Consider the following 27,057-nt stretch of genomic DNA (forward strand, 5'->3'; position numbering starts at 1 on the left):
TTTAATAATAATATATTATCGGATATGTTGTCGGGACGAAAATGTTTAAATTTTCAAAAAATACTTATTCTGAAACTATGTGGCACACCGAAGTTTTACATTCGCATATATATTAATTCAAACTATGTAAATACCTACGGAAAAAAGAGATATCACAAAATTTGCTCCCATAAAACACTGTAAAAGACAAGAAAAATATGATTTAATCAATTCTTTGGAAGCCCCAAGGTCTCATCTAGTAACGTTTTGCCGATGACAGCATATTCCTTAAAGAGAATGGTAAATTTGATTGAATTTTAGCACCACTAGGTTAGTCAGCTACATGAAGTACCTACATGGGTACATGCCAGCTACGAGTCCACAATTAGTAACATAATTTGCTACTAGATGGCAGTACTTGGCACTTGTTTTCCCTTAGACAATCTTTAGAAACTATGGCTGAGTAGGATTAAAATTTATACTGCAGTCAAACTGTATTATACAGTTTTGTAGATGTTTAGCTAAGAAAATTATACCCGTTTTTAAATCCTAAAATAATAATAATAAATAGTAATTTATGTGATTCTAAAATTACGGAGCGTTTATATTCATGCAAATTTTCTTCTGTTTCATCAAAACGATTATTAAAATATTCGTTCCTTTACGGTTCCCTCACGAATAGCGATTCAATCAATGACTATATTAAAAAAAGGAGATATGAAGAAACTTTAAATATTGGAAGATTTTTAAAATTGCAAAATTGTACACGACAATAAACGACAAGAAACATATGATTCAATTCTTTTGAAGTTTCAAGTAATGACGTTTTGCCGATGACGTCATATTCCTTAAAGAGAATGGTAAATTTGATTGAATTGTCGCCAACGACCATACCACGTTGGATACACCGGTTCTCGTCCGATCACCGAAGTTAAGCGACGTCGGGCGCTGTCAGTACTTGGATGGGTGACCGCCTGGGAACACAGCGTGTCGTTGGCTTTTTGCTACTACCGACTAGTTTCCAATAATATATATACTTTCACCGTAACACCGAAAATCCTGATTACTATCATGATCCATAGAAATTCGTGTTATAAATAAAATGTGTGCCATTCATAGTTTTTTTTATCTACAACTAAGCAGTGGGATTAATAATTATAACATCAACTGATTACTGCGTTCGGGTTTCGAAAGGTGCTGGTGAAATTTCAGGCACATGGGACTTTTCAACTTATGTCACAGGGTGACAGACGAAGTGGCAGTGGCGGTTTCCTCATGCTTGTACTGAGTGCTCCTACTGGTAGGAGCAAGAGGACTAATATGTCCTTATGCTCCTATCGTGACGTCGTATCTAATAAGTACTGAACTAGAGTAAAAAAAATATCAAAATAAAAAATCAAAGATATCCTTATTTTCATATATTTATTCCACTTATGCCAACCAGCGATGGTGTGGTAGGGAAGAGTGGAAAAAAAATCCACTTGTACCCACCCGGACTAGTAGAATACACCGTTCAGGGTGAAGCATGTAAAAAAACTACAGTAAATATTTAAAATGTTTTTACCAATTATACCAAGTGAAGTTAGCAACAATTTTCAATTTGTCTTAAGATTTTGGTTCTCCAAAATAAGCGTTTAATATTAAAAACAAACAACATGCTGATTTTGATTCAAATGGGAGTCAATTCGATCGGGTAGTCTCGAAATCATCTGGTTTCTGAGCGAGAAGATGAACCTGATTCCTACTATATCTTTCTAATTTGTGAGTTAAATCAAGTATTGTTCCGATTTGAAATGTCAATGCCAGTTGATAATCGCAATTATGCGCCTCGACTCGGAAGAGACGCAGTTTCCGATCGGGAGAGACAATCAAAATCAAGCTGCTGATATTAAAAACTCGCCATATTGTGTATATATGAATCTTTAAAACGATCACACGAGTGTTTCTTTGGGGGAGGCCTATCTGCCCTCCTTGTCAAAACTAACGTATTCGCATATAGGTAAACTTTCGAAATATTAAAGATTTATTGTCACCTAAAAAAATTGTCAGTAACAATGGTTTTGCTTAACAATAAAATTGAAACTAAGTAAGTTATAAAAGAACCGCTTTTCGGGATTCCAGATATCGACTGTGAACTGGCAACCAGCAGAATCTCAATTTTGACAACTTTGCAGGACGAAGAGAAAAATTGTTTGCGCCATTTATATATAGCATCTGGTTTATTAAACAAAAATACGTAGTGCACTTACATATATGTGTAATAAAAATATTTAAAAACTACGTATTTTTATTTAATAAACCAGATGCTATTTATATGACGAAACAATTTTTTTCTTCACCTGTAAAGTTGTCATTGAAATAGTACCGATTGCCAGTTCACAACCGTATACTAATAACTAAATTTCTATAAAAATTTCTATTGCATTATAGTCGTCACCAAATAAGAGGCCAAATTTGATATTGATCATCGTGACGCGAATAGGGATGTGGACTAATCGTATCGGTAATCACATTATACGAAATTTCAAGAGACGTCGATTCAAAATTTTAAGAGTTTGTAATTTTTTTTTTTAGATTAATTTTTTAATTTAGATTAATTTCTTGCAATTCTGTAGCATTTCCTCTTATTTTCGTAAAATTGTTCCAAATTTCGATGAATTGTATCCAATTTTTTGAATTTTGATTTTATAATATTCATAAATGGTTTATTACCAGAATTTGGTGTAAATAAGTATATTCATCAATAAAACAATTACAGTCAATATTGTTTCCGAGAAATCGAAGTGACTCGGTGAAATTTTAAAAAATAGGTTGAGGGCTGTTTTCAGAACGTTTCGGAGTAACTCAAAATTGCAATTTATTTTAGAATTAGTGAATTAAGATAACTGCAGCCGTAGGTTCGAAAGAAACCAAAAACTTTTACGACTAATTTAATTTAACGGAAATAAAATTACAAAATTAAATGCTAAAGATAGGTGACAATCGTTCCAAGTTTGAAACAAAAGTGTCCCGACTTAAAAATTACACTATTCCGGTAAAGCGGGACACGTGTGCTGACCCAGCGCCTCGTGATTGGTGCATTTGCTGTGTCTTCTGTAGAAGTGTGGAGTCGGCGGCTTCCTTTGTATTGCGCTATGTAACTCGTGCGAAAACGTACTTCGAATATGTTTTGTCATATTATATGTTTCAATAAAATTTATACATATTTTTAAACTCAATTATGCTAATAATTGTTTGTTTATTGTTTCGTTGATCGCATTCAAAGTTACATACTTTTCGCCTTCGTTAGCTGTAAAATTTGGCCTCCTATTTGGTGACTACTATAGTTATGTATGACATGGACTTACAACACGAGAGGACTTCTAATCTCCATTATTAATTATTACAGATCGTAGCTCAGAAAAGATCACATTATAACACTAGTGTGACCCACTCTCGTATTTTAATGCATTTCATTACATAGTAGTCACATAAACTACTATTGTTATCACTAGAAATTAAAGTAGCTTTGATAAATTACAGCTTATTTAGTACTAGTCGCGACATCTGGTGTACCAATACAAGTACTAAATACCCGACTACGCTGTCTTACAAGACAAATTGCGATACATCGCAATTAGTAGTCCGCTTGTGTCATTGGTGCACGGTCAAGTTATTACAAGGAGCTATATTCAGCAATGGACGTCTTTCGGCATTCGGCAAATGATAATGATAAGTATGTTTAAGCGATTAAATATCATAAAATCCCAACGATATCTATGTCCCTCCATTATTCAACAACAATGTTCTTATACAAAGTCACAACTACAAATTAATGTTTACAAAAACGCAGGTTGACAGGGATAATATAATGTAATTCTTAACTATTTAAAAAATAAATATTTATAATGAACGCGCAGTTTCATTTTTTGAATTGTGTGCATGCTGTGTGCGCGCGTGTGGTGTATACGTGCATGACATGCTGCATATAACATTAATATCTTCTAAATTACACGTCAAAAAAAAATAATCAAAAAAAATTAGACAACACCATACACGTCGATACAATCCCAAAGTAACTAAAGCGTTTCAGTAATTTTCGGATAAGTATTTTGTACTCAATTTGTATTATTTAATTACTCAATTTTAATACTCATCCGTAGAACAAAGACCTATGTGCAAGACCACTTGTTTTCAGGACATAGTACATTTCGTTCGTTCTTCTTCGCTTTGGATGTCAGATCGACTGTTGTTCGATTTTATATTTTAGGAAACGATATAAGATATATAAATTCTCAAAACACCCTTACATAGGCATTAGTTTGAATAACGAAATTATTCTCGTAACGTGCTTATTATGTTTTTGATCACATCGGACTTTGTCCTTCGAATGAGTCGATCATCGTGAAATATTAAAGAATATTTCAGATTACCACACTCGAATATTAAATAATATTTCATGATGACATTCTATAAATATTTAAATAAAAAGAAATTGTCAACAAAATTGAGTACAAAAAACTTACCTGATGGCGACACCATGAAATTCTACGTGCTAGCCACTCGACCAAGGAGGTCGTCAAACTTGTGGTGACAGTAAGTAATATTTTCTAAAATTAAAGTATTCGAAATTTAAGCTAGAAAATAATAATTTGCATTGTTAATATCATTCACAAGTTATTTCTTGACATTGCCATGGTCTCGTTTACCAGTTCGTCAACATTTTGACATATTTTTAACCGACTTCACAAAATAGAGAAAATTCTGAATTCGAATGTATTCTTTTTGTGTTACGTTATGCGGATACTCTGACATTTGTGAACAGATTTCGATGATTCTTTTTTTTGTTGGAAAGAGAGTACCCTAGGTAATTGTTCCAAGTAATGAACCGGATGCTGTATTAGGCTGCCTTTCCACCAGAGTTTTGCGATGTAGCTAGGTATTCTTCTTCTTCTTCTTTTTGCTTAATGGCGGTTCCTTCTTTTTAAGATTTCGCCAGTGTCGAGTTTTCCGCTTAGCAGAATGTAGATTATGTTTCTGTAAATATGGCCGCCACAAAGAGGATAGGCAAATTGAGGCGGCGTGCTTGGATTGACTCGGGATTCCTTAAAACGGGCCGATATGGGTATTTTAGTTCGAGATTCGTATAATTTCACGTTTTAATCTTCGATTAAGGCACAATAGCACTATCCTATTCCACTTTAAACTAGATTTCACAAAATAATTGAAAGTCAAAATAAAAACGACACTTTTCCCTACAAAAGGTCCAGAGCGAATCCGTAGCTAGGTATTGGACTCTTTTCAGCTATGCGCGGGCGGGGTACGGTGTGGCAGGGTGAGCGGTGGCGATGTGTCAGTGTCAGTGTCATACTTTCAGTAGCTTTTGTTTTCTACATCTCCTTCCTCTCTCGCACACATTTCTCGCCATTTTGTGTGTACAAATACGTATAATAGCTCCGCTAACCCTTTTTCCACTAGAGCTGCGCTAAGCGAGGCTAGGAAAACGAAGTAATCCTATTGGTGGAGTTTTGTCCTCCCACACCGCCTCGCTACGTCGCACATCTCTGGTGGAAAGGCAGCCTAATACAGCATCCGGTTTATGACTTTTCACCTTTCCGTTAACCGGTTTCAATAAAACTTGGCAAATAAAGGTCTTAGCGCCCTACGAATTTTGTACAATAACATATTCAGGATGTTGTTGAAGCTGCCACGGCTTTGCAGTATCACGCGAAAAAACAGCCTTCTGAGTATAATTGCAAAGAGGGTCCTACACTCTTTTCATTAGCACTTGTCCCGGTTGCATATTAGTTATAGAAAAAAAAATTATTTGTAGTACTAACTCTATTTATAATAGCTTTGTTACTAACCTCTATGAATGAATATTCCGGAACAAAAACATTTGAATTTGCAAAAATAAATGAAATTCCACAAAGTTTTGAGGTCGGTTTATATACTAAAGAAAAAATGTAATAAAGACACAAAGGCGTTTTGATTGTTATCTCTAAGGACACTTTTAAAATATCATTATACAATCTAAAACAATTGTTTTTGACAAATAAATAAAATTTAACTTAAATTAAATTTGAAAATTGTTTTTCTGAACCAGTATTCAATTTTCAATAAGTTATCAAACACAAAAATATATCACAAATTATCACAAAGCGTGTTTAATAAATGATCACTATAGCGTCTTCTGTCGATTAAAATATAACAAGCAAAACTACATTTTACAAATGTTTAACTGAGATAAGTTCACAGGAACTACAGGCATTTCAGTGCAACGCAAAATTAAAAAAAAAACTCTTATAGTTATTATAGAAGTCATGATGTTTTAACTCGTACGCGCTTATAACGGTAACAATTATGGTAAAAATATCTTTCGGTTCAAGTATATTCAAGCCATCGAGTAGATAACCAGAAATAGAGACGAAATAAACTCATCAGGCAAATGTTACTTTTAAATATCAACTCTCGTTTGCGCTGAAATCACAAATAAGAAAACTGAAATAGTAGAGCGCCAACAACTGACCTGTGTGTACGTGTCCGTATATTCCAAAAATATTTTGCATTTATTGTAATAAAGATAACATTTCTATATGGCTATTCCATTCGGTGGTATGGGAAAAACAGCAAAACATCTAATCAACCCGTTAATTGTTTCGAATTCGGGCGGGCCAATCGGAGCGCAGTTGTCACCGTAATGATACGGCAGAATAGTTTTCAAACAAATTAATTGACATTTCGTCTTTATTTCTGGTTATATACTGGATGATTCAAACTAACAGTATCATTAAGCACTTATGTGTGAATATTACTAAGTACTATAGTCTGTTTTTTTTAAGATGGAGTAAAATGACAGTTCATTGCGTAAAAGTGTTGCGCGCTTGTAAGCAGCCAGTGATTGCAGTCGATAAATATTCTATCGACTATCGACTGAATGCTGGTTACGTTTATGGAACCGAAATTGTTTCAATTTAATCATCGTATTCATAAAATTACTCCAGCACAATAATTATTTATTTATTTATTGGTTCACTTACAGTTATTACAACGTAACATACTATACATTCATTTGGTGAAGATCTTATCTAAATTGCACAACTGCTTGTGAGTGAACACAGCTTGCAAAAACAACGTAAAACTTAAATTATAGAATTTAACAACAGCAACTTAAATTATAAAAAATAAGTAGTACAGACAAAAACAATAAATACAAGTGAACAAGGGTCTCGGACAGCATCAAACTAGATGAGAGAATAAATAATTAATTAAGGTTTAACATAATGCTAATGCGAAATTTGTGAGGAGACTGTCAAAATATATCGCAAACGTGACTATGCCTATTATATAGTCTGCAGTGCCTTGGGATACAGGAAGTAAAGCCCTAGCAAACCTAGGGTAAATTGAGGGAATTTTGAAGTAAAATTTAACGGTTGATTTGTCATTTTTTGTAAGATCATACGTACATACTGTATTTAGAACTATGTTTATGAAAAATACAAAGAGCAGACATATTTTATAGTATTTCATTTAAATTCAATATAGATAATCAAATCCGGCTATTCTTATTAAAGTGTATAATATGAATAGAAATTGATCTCGATACTAGTAGGCCAACTGTCAAAATAAGAACAAAGAAGGCAATAACGCAATTAGTAATCATTAGAATGTCGTACCATTCACAATTCAATAATTTTTGGGAAAATTTTAGCTTCTTTCACAATCTATCGAAAAAACTATCGACAACAACTACATAACTATTTAAAATTTTATGAAAACTGGCAAACCTACAAATGTCATTTTACTCCGTCTTCAAAAATACGGACTATAATTAGTTTTTCAGACATAAGGGTATCTTCCACGCTCACAGCAATAAGTACTATAATAAATAAATAAACATTCTATAGGAATGTCGACAGCAATAAGTCAGACCACGCCCGCGACGCTCAGGGACGCGAGGGAGGGCTTACGTTGCAGTACGATGCACACGAGGTGAGTATACTTGCGGATAGTTCTAACGATACGTTACGTTATAATTATGTCATGGTTAACGCTAATGAGTATTGTAAATGAAAATATTAAATTTTTAAGTTATTGAATGTCATATATTTGAACACCATAATATTCAAGTATTTTTGAGAAATTACCACTAGTTACACAAAGATGGAATATTTAGAAAAAATTCCTTCGATCCAGCTCAAGATCTTAGAAATCGTGAAAATATGCCAACTAAGCCACATCTAGCGGATCTAGCGATCACGATCTAGCGGACCTTACGAAGTTTTCTGTACTTGTTGCAGATCTTTGTGAAAATAGATCAAATGATCAAATTATACTGTATTAAATAACATGATAACAAAAAAAGGTACAAGTATTGTAATAAAAAAGAAATGTTTTTTAAACAAAGAGAAATAAAAAAGGAAAATATTCGTATACATTAAATGCCATTTGCTTGGCCTAACTACCAAAATTGTGTCCGAAGCAGAGAACAAATAAGTAATGAGAACGGACACTCTCCGCCCCTCCCTAGCTTTAGATACAGCACCACGCCCCGCACATTGACGATCACATTGACTGAACGAGAACAAGTCTGTCGGCGAGCTGTTTTCGCTCTAAGACGGCTTTGATATTTGAATAGTTTTCATTTTTTCATTACGAAATTTGTACGTTAATATATAACATCATTTTAAGTTACTATTAATAATGGTCGTGAATTGTGCTGTGTACGGCTGTTTATAATCATCAAAACGGGATAAAGAGAGGATTTTCTTTCGTTTTTTGAAAGATGAAACGTAGTAAGTAAATAAACTTATGTCCGAGACTCTTCAGTTATTGTTTTCTTTAGTGCAGAGTAGTATATAATACAGATTTATTGTATCAATATAATAAGACGTCATAACTTCGTGAGCTAGACAAGGGTTCTCGAATTTTCAATTTTTATTGCCGATCAATATTACGTAGTGAATATACCTAATTATTAACTAGGTAATGATAAAGTTGGACACGCAATTTCAAATACTTTGGTTACTTTTTTTAAAGGTACCTGTCCAAAGTGCTTTTAATATATTTTTAAAATAAATCTTCAATATTATTCTAGTTAGTGAATTAATGAAAAATATTATATTATATCGATATAAATACGTAATGAACATGTATAATTATTAGGATTCTATAATATTATATTATACGAGCAAGTGATGTAACCCTGCCATTTCACGCACACATTTGCGCGTGTGCAGTAAGCGCCTTGCTGTATGTAGTAGTAGTAGGTAAATAATTTGCGACTGTTGTATGGAGTGTCCGGGGTGTGTCCGAAGATAAATCGTCTCATTTTAGATATGTAATCCTGTGTATATGTCACACAGTGTGACACGAATTGAGCTAATTAAAAATTTGCATCTGTCGCCCTGTCCCTGCGCGATTCCCTTTGTCATCACCCCCCGCGTCCCTGTAGCGTCGCGGACGTGGTCAGACTTACGCGGTCGTAGAGTAACATCCAGCCAGCTAACCAAGTAAGAGAAGACATTGATAGAGTTATATTTTTAGATTAGTATTGCGGTCTTGACGCCGCCTACTATTAACTGCATAAAGTATGACGGACTTATGATATTTAAACCACGGTTTCTATGAATTAATCGGTAGAATAGTTGCTGTAACAACCGTCTTTCGTCTTATCTGGTTAACCTTGGAGAGCATTAAACATTTTAGAGTAAAAACATAACAGCCGTATTAAATTTTTGGTTTAAATTGGTTAAAGCGCCATCTATTGATATAAATAGAAAAATCTTTAGTCAAAGAAGTGTCAAAGTATGGAAATTCTTTAAAAAGGCCAGTTCGGAAAAGATTTTGCTACAGTTTATGAGAATTAGGAAACGCTATCGTATTATTATTAGTGGTCGGAATATAATGATACTTTCATTGTTCCAATGTGTAGATAAGTATCTACAGGTAGATACAAGAAGTGACATAGAGCGGTTAATATTAGGGGTTAAAGTATGAAATTGCCGTTTTATTGCAATAGGTTCTTTGAATTTTCATAGAATCTTCATGGTTTGAGGTTTTCGAATGAAACTTTTTTCAAATGGTTTCTGTGATTTTTTTTTTTTAAATTTGAAACATTTGAATATCGACTTTCAATTGTTTTTGTTATTCAATTTAGACAAGAAAGATGGATACTGCGAAAATTCGAGTGATTTTTGAATACGAGTTCCGACGCGGAACTAACGCGGCAGAAACAGCCCGCAATATCAATGCTGCGTTTGGAGAGGGGTCTACTAATGAACGCACCGTGCGATTTTGGTTTAAACGCTTTCGTGATGGAAATTTCGACTTAAAGAACGAGCCACGAGGAAGACCGCCCACACAGGTGAATAACGATGAATTAAGAGAGATAGTGGAAGCCGATCCTAGTCAAACTACCCAGGAATTAGCGGCATGGTTTAACGTTACCTTACCAACAATATTGACTCACTTGCGTCAAATCAATAAAATAAAAAAATACGAAAAATGGGTGCCTCACGATTTGACTGATCTGCAGAAAGAAACGCGTGTTGAAACTTGTGTTGCCTTGTTGAACCGGTACAGAAATGAAGGAATATTGGATCGAATTGTAACATGTGATGAAAAGTGGATTCTTTATGATAACCGGAAAAGAAAAATGCAATGGCTGACCCCAGGTCAAATGCCACAACAGTGTCCTAAAGCAAAACTTACCAATAAAAAGGTAATGGTAACTGTTTGGTGGTCTCAGCATGGTGTTATTCACTATAGTTTTCTCCGATCTGGTCAAGCAATAACGGCAGATGTCTATTGTGCCGAACTCCGAACCATGTTGACAAAACTAGCAGTAAAACAACTCATGAATCGATCTTCACCATTATTGCTCCACGACAACGCGAGACCTCACACAGCACGAGAAACCATTTTGACCCTTCAGGAACTGCAGTTAGAAACCATTCGTCATCCTCCGTATTCACCAGACCTTGCTCCAACGGACTACCATTTTTTTCGTGATTTGGACAATTATCTACGTGACAAGAAGTTTTCTTCCCAGGAGGCAGTACAAAATGCTTTCACACAGTTTGTGCAGTCTAGATCGTCGGAGTTCTATCGCAAAGGCATTAATAACCTTCCCATTAGATGGCAGCAATGTATAGATAATAATGGCAACTATTTTGATTAAATAAATTTGTTAAAAATTTAAAAAATAAACAATTTAGATTTTCAGTACAAATCGGCAATTTCATACTTTAACCCCTATTACTACCAAATGTAAATTAATTATTCTTTTGAATTTCTGATTTCCGGAAACGATATTTCTGCATGTCGAATAAAACTAATTACCTAGGAAGCTGAAGCTGGAAAAATTCTAGTGGCGCCATGTAAAAAAATCCAGTAGATAACTCTTTTACCAAAACACATTAGCAGCAGTAAGAAGTACTGCTTACCTTACTTATTTCTGCTGCCAAGCAGCATTACTGCAGGCACATGGGACTTGTTAATATATGTCTCAGGGTGACGGGCGCAATGACAGTGCCTTTTTAGATCTTTGCAGTTTAAAGCTCCTGTGGCCCTGCAATTGCTGTAGATAGGCATGTCGCTTGCCATCAGGCGCACGACTAGTTCGTTCCGTCATTTGGTACCATAAAAAAATTATCTTTTAAAGAGTAGGAACTAGCGAAATAGTTAAATGGAATGCAACTTAAAAAAATAAAATTTAACCACTCTGTCACTTCTTGCACCTATGTCATTAAAAAAAATTATGTATACCGTCGCAAGCAGTAAAAAAGTGCGATCTGTTACTATTTTTATTTTTTCTTAGAAAAGTTACCGCAAGAAAAAAGTAGATATTGTTTTAATTTCATTTCTTTAATGGTTATTTGTTATGCAAGGCTGCAAAGTTGTTGTTTTCCGCGAGTGCTTATATTGAACCCTGAGCAAGCGAAAGAAGCTAAGATTTATTAAACTAAGGTTCATATATAGATTCCTGAGCGTTGCAAGGGTTTCAAGGTACGAGACGCAAATTATATATATAATTTAATTTTTAATGAAAAGAAAAAGTTTATTTTGTTATCATTGACTTACAAATAAATGGACGACGGGTCTAATACAAAAACCACGAAAAAAATGTCCCAAGTCAACCTATTTAAACGTGACATGTAAATGAATATGAAAAAGCTAAAACGTTGAATTTAAATTGTAATGTCATCAAAGTACTGTCTAATTTTGCTTGCTTCGCTGTCAGTCGAACAAACGAAGACTAAAGCGTGAATGACGCTCTGTATACGATTTTAACGCCCTATAAGTTCGGACACTTTTTAGCGCGGACCCGACGTCCATATAATTGTAAATCAATGCTTGTCATCATTGTAAATTTAATGTCAACAATAATAAAAATAAAATATACCAACGGATTTACATTATACATAAATAAGTAATGTACAACAAATCGCGTAGTTGAACGTATCATTATATTTTGTTTTTATCGAAAGAAAAAGTTAGGTGCACCACAGTCTTTTTATTGTTGACATTAAATTGACAACTGTTTTTCTTTCATCTACCATTTTCCTCGCTATAGTGAGGTGAAAAGATATGTTTCTCGACAGCAAAGTTGTTATGCGTCTCTTTCACTTGTTCATTGAAACCTATACAAGAACTCAAGTCAAACAACTTTGCAGCCTTGCAGAACAAATAACTATTTTTCAGTTTTGAGTTTGTCACAAGCGCCATTTCAACTAAGGGCGGTAGATGTAAATATTAATCTATTCATTTGGAACATCTATCCGGATCACATGTTATTAATACCCAGCAGCGGCGGAATAAGATAACCGAGAAATATTTAACTAACTACTACCTGTATGATTTTCATTCACTTTTATTTTTAAGTAACTGAACCTTGGGGTAAGGCCACATAGCGAGTTCGGGAACAAGTCGTAAATATAAGCCCGGTTTCACAACGTACAGTACGAAATGCATAGCGTAGTACCACAGTGCATTACCTTTGCATATATTATTAGAAATTTGGTTTAATATATAGGTTAATAAGCAGACAGCAAACGATGCTATAAGGAGGGAACGGTTTGCAGTGTAGTGGCGATATCTGAAAAATAAAAATAAACATCATAACTAAGCTACTGTTCGCCGTATAGATTACATAATCGTCGTTGCTTGTCATGATAGTTACTCATAGTCGTAACAGTTTTTGTCGTAACTGTTTTTGTCGTAACTGTTTTCGTCGTAAATATTTTTGTCGTAACTGTTTTTGTCGTAAATGTTTTTGTCGTAACTGTTTCTGTCATAAGTTTATTTGTCGTAACTGTTTCTGTCGTAGCCGCTTTTGTCGTAACTAAGTGAGAAGTGTACCCTTATAATATGAAAGTAACGGGACTTACTCGCGTAGTATTTTAGTCGGAAGCGGTCCGACTAGTTTCGACCATAATCGATGGTCTTCTTCAGGGGTTGAGTGCAACGTTCGCGACCGCGTCACTAATGATAACCGCGTTAGTTTTAATAATAAAAAAGGAAACCCTGTATCGTGGGTGCCATGGACACACACATAGACAACCACAAATTACCCCTAAACTCACGAGAGAAATATTATTATGTAGGCCACACATATATTTCTCTCGGCCGGGAATCGAGGCCTCTGCGTCGAAGACCTGCACGGTAACCGTTCGGCCATAGAGGCAGTTGTAGGTTGAAGATTAATATTTATAAATGTTACCATAATTTAAGTGAATACTTTAATGGTAAAATATAATAATAATATCATAATAAATTTTTCACTTCTCATGCTCTTAAAGTTCGTATTTATGCTGGGTGTAGGCTGCATAAAACAGGATTCTAATTATTGTAATTTTACATTCAATTTTATTTAAATAATCGTTTATTAGTAATATTGCTGTTTAATTTCCTCGCAATCGAAGTGAAAAGCAGAGTCTATTACTCGTTCATAAAACCCATTTTACCCTCGACTTTACCTATATATATAGGATATACTCAACTCGGGTAAAATGACGCGTTTTATGCACTTGTTGTACAATCAACTAAATTAATACTTGAATTAGTTGTATGATTTTGTTATGTTATTGTAATTTAATGAAATTGAAATTTTCGCAGTGACTTGCTTCTTACTATACGTATGTATTTAAATAGTGATTGTTATGCCTAACACAGGCTCATAACGTGCTGCACCCGGACAAACCAATGTAGGTTTAAGGGTGTGATGTATATATATTTTTGTAATATTCTTAGTGTTTAAAATAAAAAAATAAAAAATAAATAAATAATATGTGTAACATTGTTTTAGATTTAAGACCTTATATACCATATGAAGACAATACATATAATGAGCATTAAGATTATTTTGTTAAACATTTATTTGACTTCGAGTTTGAATGTGTTTGTCCGTACACGGCGCGCGGCGGCTGTGAACACATACAAACCGCGTCATTACGTTTATAATAGAGTTACACTATTTGTGTTATACATCGAGCATATGACCAGAAATAGAGATGAAATAAAGGCCATTCATCCCTGGCAACTCATCAGGCAAATGGGCCTTTTATCACTTTTAAATATCGACTTCTCGTTTGCGCTGAAATCACAGATTAGAAAGCTGAAATAGTACAGCGCCAACAACTGACCTGTGTGTACGTCTCCGTACATTCCAAATATATTCTGTATTTATTGTAATAAAGATAATGTATCTAACTATGGGGGGTTATTCCATTCAGGTGGTGTGGGAAAAACTGCAACTAATTACAAAACAAACGGAATCACATTTCATCGGTAATAAAATATTAAACTTGCAATTTTTCAATTTTCGTCCATTATAGCAAAGCTCAAGTTAAACTGGTCGTTTTGAAGTGAAACAATTGACGAGTATCGTCGTCGTTTCGAATTCGGCCCGGCCAACAGGAGCGCAGTTGTCACCGAAATGATTTGGCAGAATAGTTTTCAAACAAATCAAATGACACTTCGTCTCTATTTCTGGTTATATACTCGATGGTCTTATACTATGGTATCATTGTGGGAAAGGCAGAGGCATATAAGCGTAATATTGATCTTACTCAGCAAGTTTCGGAGTGACCCAAAGCGCCCAGCCCAGTAAATATCCAGTGGCTTGCACCAGGTTGTACATCGGTGTTGTAGACACGTGGATGTGTTCTGGAGCCTCACACCAGCGAAACGCCTGGACATAACAATGTTTTTTTCTATATCATCAGTGGAAAAATTAAACTACAAAACGCCACTAGGCGAAAATGAGTCGTGTCCAATAGCTATGGAACCCGGAGGGGTAAGGTCACAGAACAGTAAATTCAGTGGAAGTGTTTAGTTTGTGTGGCACGTGCGCCAACAGTACGCGAAGTTCCACATATGATCTCAGTCCGCCATTTTCCCTTTGTACGTTTTGGTCGAGTCAATTATCTCGCGCAAAACTTCGAAAACCGTAGAAAAATGCCTTACATCGCATTTGTAATATTATCTATTGCGGTCTCGGATTTCTTGAGTGAACGTTCCATTCGAGTCGTCTTAGAAGGCTACTGTTCCGAACATCGGGCGATAGATTTCCTCAAGGCTCCGTACTGTCCGCAACACTCTTTCTGCTATATATCAATGATATGTTAATTCCAGTATTTATGCGTATGCTGATGACAGCGGAGTCAGTGGAGAGGAAATCCAGTATTGTCGAGAGTCTATGGATAGCCGTTTGGATTTGACAGTTTCCGATTGGGGCGATGCCAATCTTGTCAAATTAAATGCTACCAAAACGCAAGCGTGTCTATTCTCCACAAAACGGAGTCCCTTTGAGCTGACTCCGACTTTTCATGATATATCCATACCGATAGCCGACCGTCTCCAGCTACTTGGAATGGTACTAAATAATAATGGTGGTAAAACGACAGGTCTGTCGTCCAATCTGAATTTCGGCAGATACACTGAATCCATGGCCATAAATGCAGCCAGAAAACTTGGCATCCTTTCCAGGGCGAGGTGTACCAAGGACAAGTCCGGTCGTGTATGGAGTACTGCTGCCACCTTTGGGATGGCTCTGCTACACAGCAACTGGCCACCTTGGATTCAACAGACAAGCGTGGCAAGAGGCTTATAGGTGACTCGGAATTAATAGAGGTAAAGCTACAGAGCCTTGTACACCGCCGTAAAGTTGCTTGTTTATCGGTACTTCACAGGATAATATCACGGAGAGTGTGAGACGGAGTTACACAATTTAATTCCGCCTTCCCCTTTCCATTATCGGGGGACTATGCGTAGGCTTGGTTTCCACCCCTATGTCGTGGATATTCCACAGATTCGCACGAAGCATTACGCTTCCACATTTATATGGCGAACGGAGTGGAATTCCCCGCCTGCAGACTTGTTCCCTGAACGTTATAACTTGGACCTTTTCAAGGCAAGAGTGAATAGGCAATATTTAGGCGTGCATACTCCATCGTCGACCTTATTGTCACTTTCCATCAGGTGAGATGGAGGTCAAATGCACACTTACATTTGAATAAAAAAAAAACTTTTTGTTACAAGAAACGAAACGCTGCAATATGATCGCTTCTTTTTTGGAGAACTCAAGTAGACATCTCGAATTCGTCGTCGTTCAGCTATTGACCACTAGATGGCAGCACATTGCTTGAAATTTCATATGCCAACAGGGTAAAATTTAAATTATACGTATTAACAGGCCAGGCCATCAGATTTCATAGTATTTCAAATTATGAATGTGTGAGTTTTGGCGACAGCGAAATAGAAGTAGTAGTTCTCTGGACCAACTCTTTCGCAAGGAGCTCTACTTCTACTAAATGTTAGATTATAGCCTATAAGGAAGAAAAAATAATCTCACCAACTTCACTGTCCACATGGGGTCCCACCTGCAGACCTTGAGTCCATAATACGTGGCAACACTGATTACGATTGTGCAGATAGCTGACAAAACGTGCCACTTTACGGCATTTGATACGCTGCGCGTTTTATAAGCGCCGTATTGCCAGATGAACGGGTCCGAGACGTAGATGCAGAGAGCCGGCGCTAGGAAAGCCCCTGAAGGTGTTAAAATACATACTGAGTTGTAAATACACACAAAACGATATCTATTAGACATAACAATAACGGCTATTTGTCAATAATGAATTGTACTGATGTGTTATTTTTCAATAACTGTTATTGTAAACTGTTGCCAGATAACCTGTTATTCTGCTGTTTTGCATACAAGTACACACGCCAGCACATCAAGCTACACATTGACGTATCTTGTTCCGTTGCACTGGAGGCGATTTTCGAACAAAAATGTGTAGTCTGATGCGCCGTTGTCCGTACAATGATAGCGAATAAATAATGCTTTGTATAATCTGTTATTTATGACTCAATCGCTGGTAATGGCGTTAACGCAATGAAAACAAATCTGCTACTGTTATAATGCTGCTGTTGTTGTTGTTGACACAAACAATAAACCAAAATAAAATGGCTGTTCTCGGCATCATGTAAATTGATTAACTGCTTGTCGATATCAAATATTAAAATTGACATTATCCCAGTTACATAAAGCACAAAATCGTAATAACCATACCAGTAAAAAGATAACAATAAAATATGAAACGAGAAAGAGAACTCTATGTTGTGCACATAAAGATTATAATGGAAAGATTGCCAAATCGTAGCATCACAAATCATTTGAGAAGCGCCTTTTCTCTCTAACAGCTATTGCTATTGCATACTTGGTAGTTCGTGTGACGACGCAGTCGCTGTCGCATCGGCAGAATAACCGTATAACATCAGCAGTTTAGACAGTTGTTTGATATTGCGTAAGAATAATGTATTACATTATCCGCTATTATAAATAATGACCACCTCTATTTATAATAATAATAACAACGTAAACTTCCTCACCAACTAACGCGCCCAGAACTACTTGATGCGGGAAATGCGTTCCCACAAACAAGCGGGCCAGCATCACTGAGACCAACACCATACCGCACGTGGGGTACATTAGGAACTTCCACCAACTCACGTAGTAATTTCTAATAACAAAATAGTGTAAATATATTTTTATTGAATGTTAGAATGTTTAACCACCATGATATTCAATTATTTTGTGAAATTACTCCACTGGTTTCATTGACCTACCAATAAGTGGACATCGGGTCCGCGCTTAAAAGTGTCCGCATCTATAGGGCGTTAAAATCACATACAGAGCGTCAATCGCGCAACAGTCTTCGTTTGTTCGACTGTCAGCGCGGTTGTCAATCATGCAGTACCATATAATAATAACATGTAAAAATTACTGCAGTAAAGTGTAAAAACAGGGTTTTGTATAAAATTTTCATTAAACAAATATATTATGTTATCAAAGTTCTCATTTAAAAATTTATTTTGTACAGTTTTATAGTATTTAATTTATACATAAATGAATCGTAAATATAAATTACAAAAGCACACAAAATAATCAAATAGCTAACTGTCCTTTTTCTACACATTGCATGCGCAAAAGATGGAAAGAGACCCATTGTGTCAATTTTAAGAAGCTTATATATAAACTTCTTGGTCATTTTCAATTGTTCGAACCACAAGCGATTGTAATATTTAGAACAAAGAAACTATAGCGTTGCTTTGATTTTAATCTTATTTTTTAAATGTTTTTTAATTAAACGTTAGCAATAACTAACTAAATATTGTTGTACTCGTTTTACGGCTTGGGTTTACCTATTAGAAGTCAGAAAATACATTTGCCCGAAATAACGTTAGCTCGAATTTTCATAATGTGAAATGTATTTTTTAGGAAGGTTACAAAATAAAAACTAATTTTGTATTTGTGAAAAGCATTAAAATTACACGAAAGCGTAACGGTTTTATTATAAATCGGTTTTCGGAATTACGGATATTTGAGTTTACGTTTAGTTGGAATATCGGTACATTTCTTATAGTACACGCTTATTTTCACATTTGTAGTAATATTTGTATGTATGTTGATGTTTAAGTATGTTTGTTGAGTTGGGCATCTGCCCAACTCTTTGTTATTTCTTTAAGTGAATTTGTACAAAATTCGACATAATAATATACATAAAAATTAATTAATATTTACGATAAAGGCTACTCCATTACTCTTGTGTTCAAGTAATTTTCAGTCGAAGCTAAATATGGTTCATTTTGTTAGAAGCTGAATATGGTGTTTTTGGGCCCTTAAATTGTTGCAAGCAAAATTAGGCAGTACTGCAATGACGTTACAATTTAAATTAAATGTTTTAGTTTTTTATATTTCGTTACATGTCACTACGTTTGTATAGATTAACTTCGGACATTTTTTTCGTGGTTTTTGTATTAGACCCGACGTCCATTTGTTGGTAGGTCAATGACTGGTTTGTTATAATTATTATATTAATACAAAGATCGAACACTTAACAAAAAATCTTTAACGGTTGGGTGACGAGATAGTTTCATAGATTTCTCATAGATGGCGCTACGGCTAAAATGTCGTTAAAACCAAATATAGGATTTTTCAACAAAACTTTGTTTTGAAAATCAAAATAAAACAATAAGTTTAGATGACAATGATTCAAATTCTTATTGTATTAAAAAAAGTAAGGTTTGGCAATTATGAATGAAAAATGATATCTGATGAATGTCCACCACGACCACAAACATTTACAGACGTCTATTCTTTCATCAAAGTCTTTAATCACTTTTTGCCAAAATGGTGGGTCTATTTCGTTAATCACTTCACGAATTTTGAGTTTAAGGCTGCAATCGATTTGGTTGGCTCCGTATAGACTCTATTTTTAACATAACCCCATAAAAAATAATCCAGCGGTGTTAAATCACATGATTAAGCTAGCCACTTAACGGCTGAATTTCGAGAAATTGCGCGATCGGGAAATTTGGTTTGCAATAAATTCATTGTTTTGGTGGCTGTGTGACTTGTGGCACCGTCTTGTTAATGAAACCACATGTTAGCGATATCTTTATCATCAATAATAAGCCTAAATTGAGTTGTCAACATCTCTCCATAGCGCAATCGATTGACCGTAACCGCATTTCCAGCCGAATTTTCGAAAAAAAAACGGCCCAATGCCAACGGCACAAGTTTTACAGCCACCGAAACAATGAATTTATTGCAAACCAAATTTCCCGATCGCATAATTTCACGAAATTCAACCGTTAAGTGGCCAGCTCGATCATGTGATTTAACACCGCTGGATTATTTTTTATGGAGTTATGTTAAAGACAGAGTCTATAAAACTCAAAATTCGTCAAGTGATTAACAAAATAGACCCACCATTTTGTCAAAAAGTGATTAAAAACTTTGATGAAAGAATCAAAAAGATCAAATCACCCAGTACCGAGCTATTTCTAAACTGTGCATTCTTGGCAAGATTTTCGAAAAGATTGTAACTGCACAATTGTTCCATTCTGTTCAAAATTTTATCTCGGAACAGCAGCACGGGTTTACGACGTCACGTTGTGTCGAATCAAACATGATTCAATTCACTAATTATTTATTGTGCGCTATGAATAATAACTTACAGGTAGACGTCGTGTACACCGACTTTTCCAAAGCATGTGACAAAATTAATCACGATTTGCTCATAAAAAAGCTTAACAAGATCGGTGTACATGACAGTTTGCGTAGATGGGTCGAGTCATACATAGGCAACCGAAGTCAGGCGGTTTGTTTGAGAGGTTACTGTTCTAAAGTCCTGCCGATTCCTTCGGGTGTCCCGCAGGGTTCCCATTTAGGTCCGCTATTGTTTTCCTTATATATCAACGATTTAGAAGACTCTTTGTACCACTCAAATCATCTGCTTTACGCAGATGACACCAAATTTTATAGAATAGTAGTCTCTCCTAGCGATTGTGAGTTGCTACAGTCGGACATCGCAACTCTTTCAGAGTATTGTACCATAAACCAACTTTTCTTAAATGTAACATCATCACTTATACCCGCAAGAAATGGCCAATATATTATACTTATACCCTTGAGCATTCGAGATTTAGGTATTGTCATGGGTGATCAAGTATCTTTCAACTCGCACATTGATACAATACTCAGTCGAGCCTTTAGAAGCCTGGGCTTTATTAATCGCATTACCAAACCATTTAAGCCAGTCATAACATTTAAAATTTTATATTATTCATTCGTTAGATCCATTCTCGATTTTGGAAGCTTGGTTTGGAATCCATTCTACAAATGTAATATCGATCGAATAGAAAGAGTCCAACGGAAATTCAGCAGGATTCTTAATTTTCGTACTAATTGTCCAATTGAACCATACGAATACTCTCTTAGGCGTAATAAATTACTTACTTTACAAAATCGCCGTAAGAAATCTGATATAGTTTTTCTCTACAAAATACTTAACAACATGGTTGATTCACCGACTCTGTTATCCCCAGTACGCCCCCAACGTAAAATAAACATTTTCGTACCACCACAACTCCGTAAGAATTATACGAGAAACAGTTATTTTCATCGTTCGTTATCTTTATACAATACATTTTGTGACACGGATATATTTGGTATCTCATTGAACAGATTTAAGGTAAGCATCCACAACAAATTATTTACTGTCTATGAAACCTGAAGCCGGTTTACATCCCGGTTAAATAAATTTGTTTTAATTTTCTCTAGTTCTAAGTAATAATTTGTCTAAGCACTCATATGGTTAACCATTCGCTGTTGGTTTAAAAACGCGTTTATTTTGTATTCTACTTATATATTTAAGCCCTTTTAGTACTTGTTATTAATATTTAAGTGTAATATTCAGTACTCGTTGTCTATAGTATAGTTCAAATTTCGTATTAATTCATATTGTAATGACTGTACCAAAATAAATAAATAAAAAAAAAATCTGTAACTGTGGCTGTGGTGGACATTTATCAGACATTCATTCATAATTGCCAAACCTTACTTTTTTAATACAATAATAATTTGTCATTGTCATCTAAATTTGTTCTTTTATTTTCATTTACAAAACAAAGTTCTTGTTGCAAAACCCTTTACAATGATTCGACAACAAGCACATAGAAGAATTCGTGAGATCCGTTGGTTCGTTCCGTGGCTTAATTGACAATAGTGTCTACCACGGTTTGCTCGGAGACGTTGGTTCGATCGGTATCCGGTATAAAAAAATTATTATAACAAAGTAATGTATAAGAAGCTGCTGAAGCTCCAGAAGCTGGGAGAGATATAGAAAGTAAATATTAATAAGGTGTTCAAAAAGTACTTATACAATTTCCGTATTAATACGCAATTTATGTTCAACTTTTCACAATTTCACCGATTTTCTTCATAAGGATATAAAGAATTTAAGCAGAGAATCAAAAGCTAAAGTACCTGTCGTTCATAATATGTGACACCCAGCACATAACTAAGACCAATAACATAGCTGTTGTCTCGCTATGGCCTGATGGACACCCAGGCCCTGTCTCACAGGTCTGTCTCGTCTGCCTGAGCGAGGGTCTGTCGTATTGGTCATAGAAATCTGTCTCTCTCACCCACCAGTACGGTCTATCTTCTAAAAGCCACCTGGAAATAAATTTAGATTTTTTTTTATACGACCAGACAAACAGTGACTCGGTGCACCTGATAGATTATAATGATATGGATTTCATATAGAATTGTTAGGAAACAACCTTGTCTAAACTGGCTTTCTAGGAACTGTGTCACTAAACGGAGTCCCTTTGCGCTGACTCCGACTTTTCGTGATATATCCATACCAATAGCCGACCGTCTCCAGCTACTTGGAATGGACCTGTCGTCCAATCTGAACTTCGGCAGATACACTGAAACCATGGCCAAAAATGCAGCCAGGCAGCTTGGCATCCTTTCCAGTGTGAGGCGTTACTTCACACCGGGACAGTTGCTTCAGCTGTATCAAGCACAAGTCCGGTCGTGTATGGAGTACTGTTGCCACCTTTGGGATGGCTCTGCTACATATCAACTGGCCACCTTGGATTCAATTGACAAGCGCGCCAAGAGCCTTATAGGTGGCTCGGAATTACTAGAGGCGAAGCTGCAGAGCCTTGAACACGGCCATAAAATTGCCTGCTTATCGGGATTTTACGGGATATATCACGGAGAGTGTGCGATGGAATTACACGATTTAATTCCGCCTTCCCCTTTCCATAATCTACTAGGGGGACTAGGCGTAGGCTTGGCTTCCACCCCTATGTTGTGGATATTCCAAAGATTCGCACGAAGCGTTACGCTTCCACATTTATATGGCGAACGGCTATGGAGTGGAATTCCCTGCCTGCAGACTTGTTCCCTGAACGATATAACTAGGACTTTTTCAAGGCGAGAGTGAATAGGCATTATCTAGGTGTGCATGCTCCATCGTGGACCTCATCGTCACTTTCCATCAGGTGAGATGGAGGTCAAATGCACACTTATATTAGAATTTAAAAAAAAACTACCATATTGACTTCTGTTGTTCTGGTACTCACTGGTAATTTTATTTACTGGACTTCACAGAGACATTATCTTGACAATATTATATTATCCTGTAATGTTATTATAATGGGTCGAATATCAAATTTCCTATAAAATTTTGCGACCATTTGCTTAAGAGGTATCAATCTGTTGTAATATTATTTTGTTTTATAGACACTATTATTATTTATATTATCAACAATCATATTAACCTTTGACATTGTATTTAAAACTGTACCATTGACAAAAGGAGATAATAATGTATAATTAATGCTCCGGTCATAATTTGATAATGCATACATGGCTGAACGGTTACCATGCTGAACTGCCATGCAGAGGTCCAGGGTTTGATTCCCGGGTCGGGAGAAACATTTGTATGGCCTACATTTATCTCTCTCGTGGCTTTGGATGTAATTTGTAGTTGTCTATGTATGTAAATACCTCAGCTTAAATTCAAATTTTTCCCATACTAATATGGTTCATTTTGCTCAGGTCGATAAGTAGAGCCACTGGCTTTATTTCAGAATTTATGTTTTTACAAAACTAAATTAAGCCATTGGAAAAATGTATATTTTGTACTATAAGTGTTCTATTTAGTTCAGTTGATATAAAAACAATCATTGGTATACGTAAAGTACCTACAGAATAACACCATGATTTTCTTGTAAAATTTCGAAGCAAGTTTGTATTTTTATTCTATCATGAAAATTTTTAGGAACCATGTTTTCACATCATATAGTAATCAGTTTGTATCCTCAATTTTACCATACAGTTTTTTCAAGGCGATTGATTCAACACCTTCACTGTTACGCTCTTAAATATGAAATTAAATAGTTTGATAATAATGATCAATTTAATCCTCACCATTTAAGCACACTGTTCAACCATCCTCCAAATGCCATACAGAGCAACAATTGCGCAGCAAATACGGAGTCCACAATAGACATAATAGGGAAGAGAAACTCCATCACTCGATTGGGATTGGAGATGTCGTTCACCATTTCGAAATAGCCTTCGGAATCTGAAAACCTGATGATTGTAATAAAGAATAATTAATCTCATAACTGAGTATAGCGTGAGGGCAGAATAGCGAATCTGTTCTACCAGATATTGTCTTAGTACAATGTCATGAGTAATAAATATTTTGAAAATTTAAATTGTTTTAAAATGTTGGATGACAACACAGCAGCGAGTTTTAAAGTAATTAATAATACAATATTGCTAAAATTAAAAATATGCTATTAAAAAGGCTTTCTTAAGTGTTTAAAAATATTAAATGTTGAGTCAGTGCAACTTAAAATAATAGTAAGTACTCAAATTACTGCATAAACAAAATAAATCCAAATCTGGAATGTTTATACAGCAATATGAAGTTTGATTAAGTATACTGAGTGTACCAATGGATTACCTATACCGAAGAAAGAGTGTGGACCATATTTCAAATATATTACATAGACTTGTTGTATAAAGAGTGGAGGTAATTTAATTATAGAAAATTTTTGCACACAGATTTATAATGAATTATTAATCTTCAAAATATTAAGTATTAATTTTCAATTGGAAATTTATGTGTATTATTTTTATTTTTAGTATTAATTTAAGAATGGTTAATTTTTATATATTTTTTAATGACCTGTACTGCATTTTTTAAAATTAATTATATTGTAACATTTGAGAAATATATCAGCAATACAAAAGTCTGTGTCAAAGATTCGAAAGTCTTTAGAGTCTAGTAATAGTAAATTAAAAACCATAATGAACAATGATTGTTAAAATTGTTTTAAACTTATTTTCTTAATTTTTTCAATTAGGTCACTTTCATTCCAAAGGTGCGACATGTTTCGTTATGATCTTTCCTTAACATTGATAATAAGTTATAATTATCTAGTTTTGATGCAACGCAATATGGTATAAATGGACCTGGTGATGGTGGTAAATTAAATGGCATAATAATATGGTATAAATGGACTTGGTGGTCGTAGTAACACAACCCAAAACCTTCTATACAGGAGATGAGCGTTTTAGCAACCAAGGTATTAATTAACACACCATTGTATACAGTGTGTAATTTGTGGAGAATCCAATATTTTCAGAAGTTTCAGTATACGTCAGAAGTGCCCTCTCAAATATGATACCTGGTGTAGTAACGGTATGTGGTGTGGTACAATAATGTGTTCACGGTCTGTATATTTGTCGATCATTATAAAAGTGGTGTAAATACATATTTTAAAACACGTATTTTGTTTGCTTAAAAGTATCACATTTAGTTCATATCGCCTCTTTCATTATAAAAGTGAAGCAACACCAATAATTGAACTAACATCCCATAGATGGCATTACTGGTTTACTCAGAGACCTAAAATTACAACACATTAATTTGCTAAAAACTCATTATTTCAAAATTTAATTACAAGGACATAACTCACTTTTTCAATGAATGACATATATATTAGTAGGTGTTAGGTAACAGGTACCTACGTGGTAGAAATGATTTCCGTTGGTTAGAAAATTATGGTAGTATTTAAAATGTAAGAAAGACATCCATAATTTACTTAACAAAACATATATATAACAGTTTTCACCGGAAAAGCTGACATGAATGAAAAAAACTTTACCAATCCTGTATGAATTCAATGATAGTGATTCCCACAGCGTAAAGTTGTTCCATTTTTGACCATAACAAGCGTTTGCCGGAAGCTTCTTTGTAATCGTTACATATTGTCGTATTTCTTAGTCAAATAAAATTTCTCGGTACAATTTGGAAACACCGAACCAAAACAAATGAAATGTCAAACAAACTACTTCAATGTCAATTGTCAACCTATATATAGTCATATTAGCGCCATCTGTTGAGACTTATTCCAAACTTTTTTGGAAGAAACCAAATGCAGCTTCTTCATTATTGGAAACATACTACTAGCGACATCTAGTAAAGAGTAGTCGAACTTTTTTGTACGACGCTACGAAAGGTTTACTAGTTTGGCTATTAAACAACAGATGGCTGTTGAAGTGTTCATCCCTAACAACATATTTTTTTCAGCAAACTTGAAGGATTGACATGCTTTTAAGTTATATAAGTTGGTAAGAAGGACCCAATCCACAATTGCATACTTTTAAAACTAATTTAGTTTCATGTAGCTGACATGTTGAAAGTTAGGCAAGCAGTTTTGTCATAATTATCACCGTAACACATCTATCACCATAGTCGTACTATTTCAAATCTCCAATTAGATTCACCATATCTCACAATTAGAACCTTATCTTGCACCGTTGTAAAGTATAGCTACGTATAATATTATCCTTTTGCCAAGTCAGTAAAGAGAAGCAGAATATAACTTCGATAAGAAGCGTTTAGAGCCGAATCCGTGGGGCGGCTTAATAATTGAACATCATACCGGTCGGGTAATGTACAGAGCAGAGCGCAAGTTTATCACATTATATTTTTAGCCGGTTTCTTTGAAGCTAAAGGAGTGTATGCGTATTGTACGAGGATGTAGAGGCTGTACAGTAAGCATGTAATACAACAATTGTTGTGCATGCGTAACGTGACCATTATTTTTTTTTCACTCAAAGCAGGACGCCATGCAAATTTATGAATTTTTAATTATAAAAAAATACCTAAAACTTTATATTGTTATTGAATTGATATTTTATTATTTTTG

General features: G+C 35.0%; 1 protein-coding gene and 1 non-coding gene across 2 annotated transcripts; one reads left to right on the forward strand and one right to left on the reverse strand.

The window, feature by feature from the left end:
- The first annotated feature begins 859 nt into the window (after positions 1-859).
- LOC113227626 lies at positions 860-978 on the forward strand. Its single transcript, XR_003310214.1, has one exon. It is a non-coding gene; the product is annotated as a 5S ribosomal RNA (ribosomal RNA).
- An 11,483-nt stretch (positions 979-12,461) lies between these two features.
- Positions 12,462-26,089, reverse strand: LOC113227618 (glucose-6-phosphatase). Its single transcript, XM_026460583.1, has 7 exons — positions 26,011-26,089; positions 24,260-24,424; positions 22,298-22,489; positions 17,857-17,987; positions 16,814-17,010; positions 15,030-15,151; positions 12,462-13,057 (listed from the first exon to the last, which is right to left on the reverse strand). Exons 1-7 carry the CDS (start codon positions 26,061-26,063, stop codon positions 12,823-12,825), a joined length of 1,095 nt encoding a protein of 364 aa, XP_026316368.1. The 5' UTR covers positions 26,064-26,089; the 3' UTR covers positions 12,462-12,822.
- Positions 26,090-27,057: the final 968 nt, after the last annotated feature.

The sequence above is a fragment of the Hyposmocoma kahamanoa genome, unplaced genomic scaffold (assembly GCF_003589595.1).
Source record: "Hyposmocoma kahamanoa isolate Upper Pololo Valley unplaced genomic scaffold, ASM358959v1 211, whole genome shotgun sequence".
Taxonomy (NCBI): Eukaryota; Metazoa; Arthropoda; class Insecta; order Lepidoptera; family Cosmopterigidae; genus Hyposmocoma; species Hyposmocoma kahamanoa.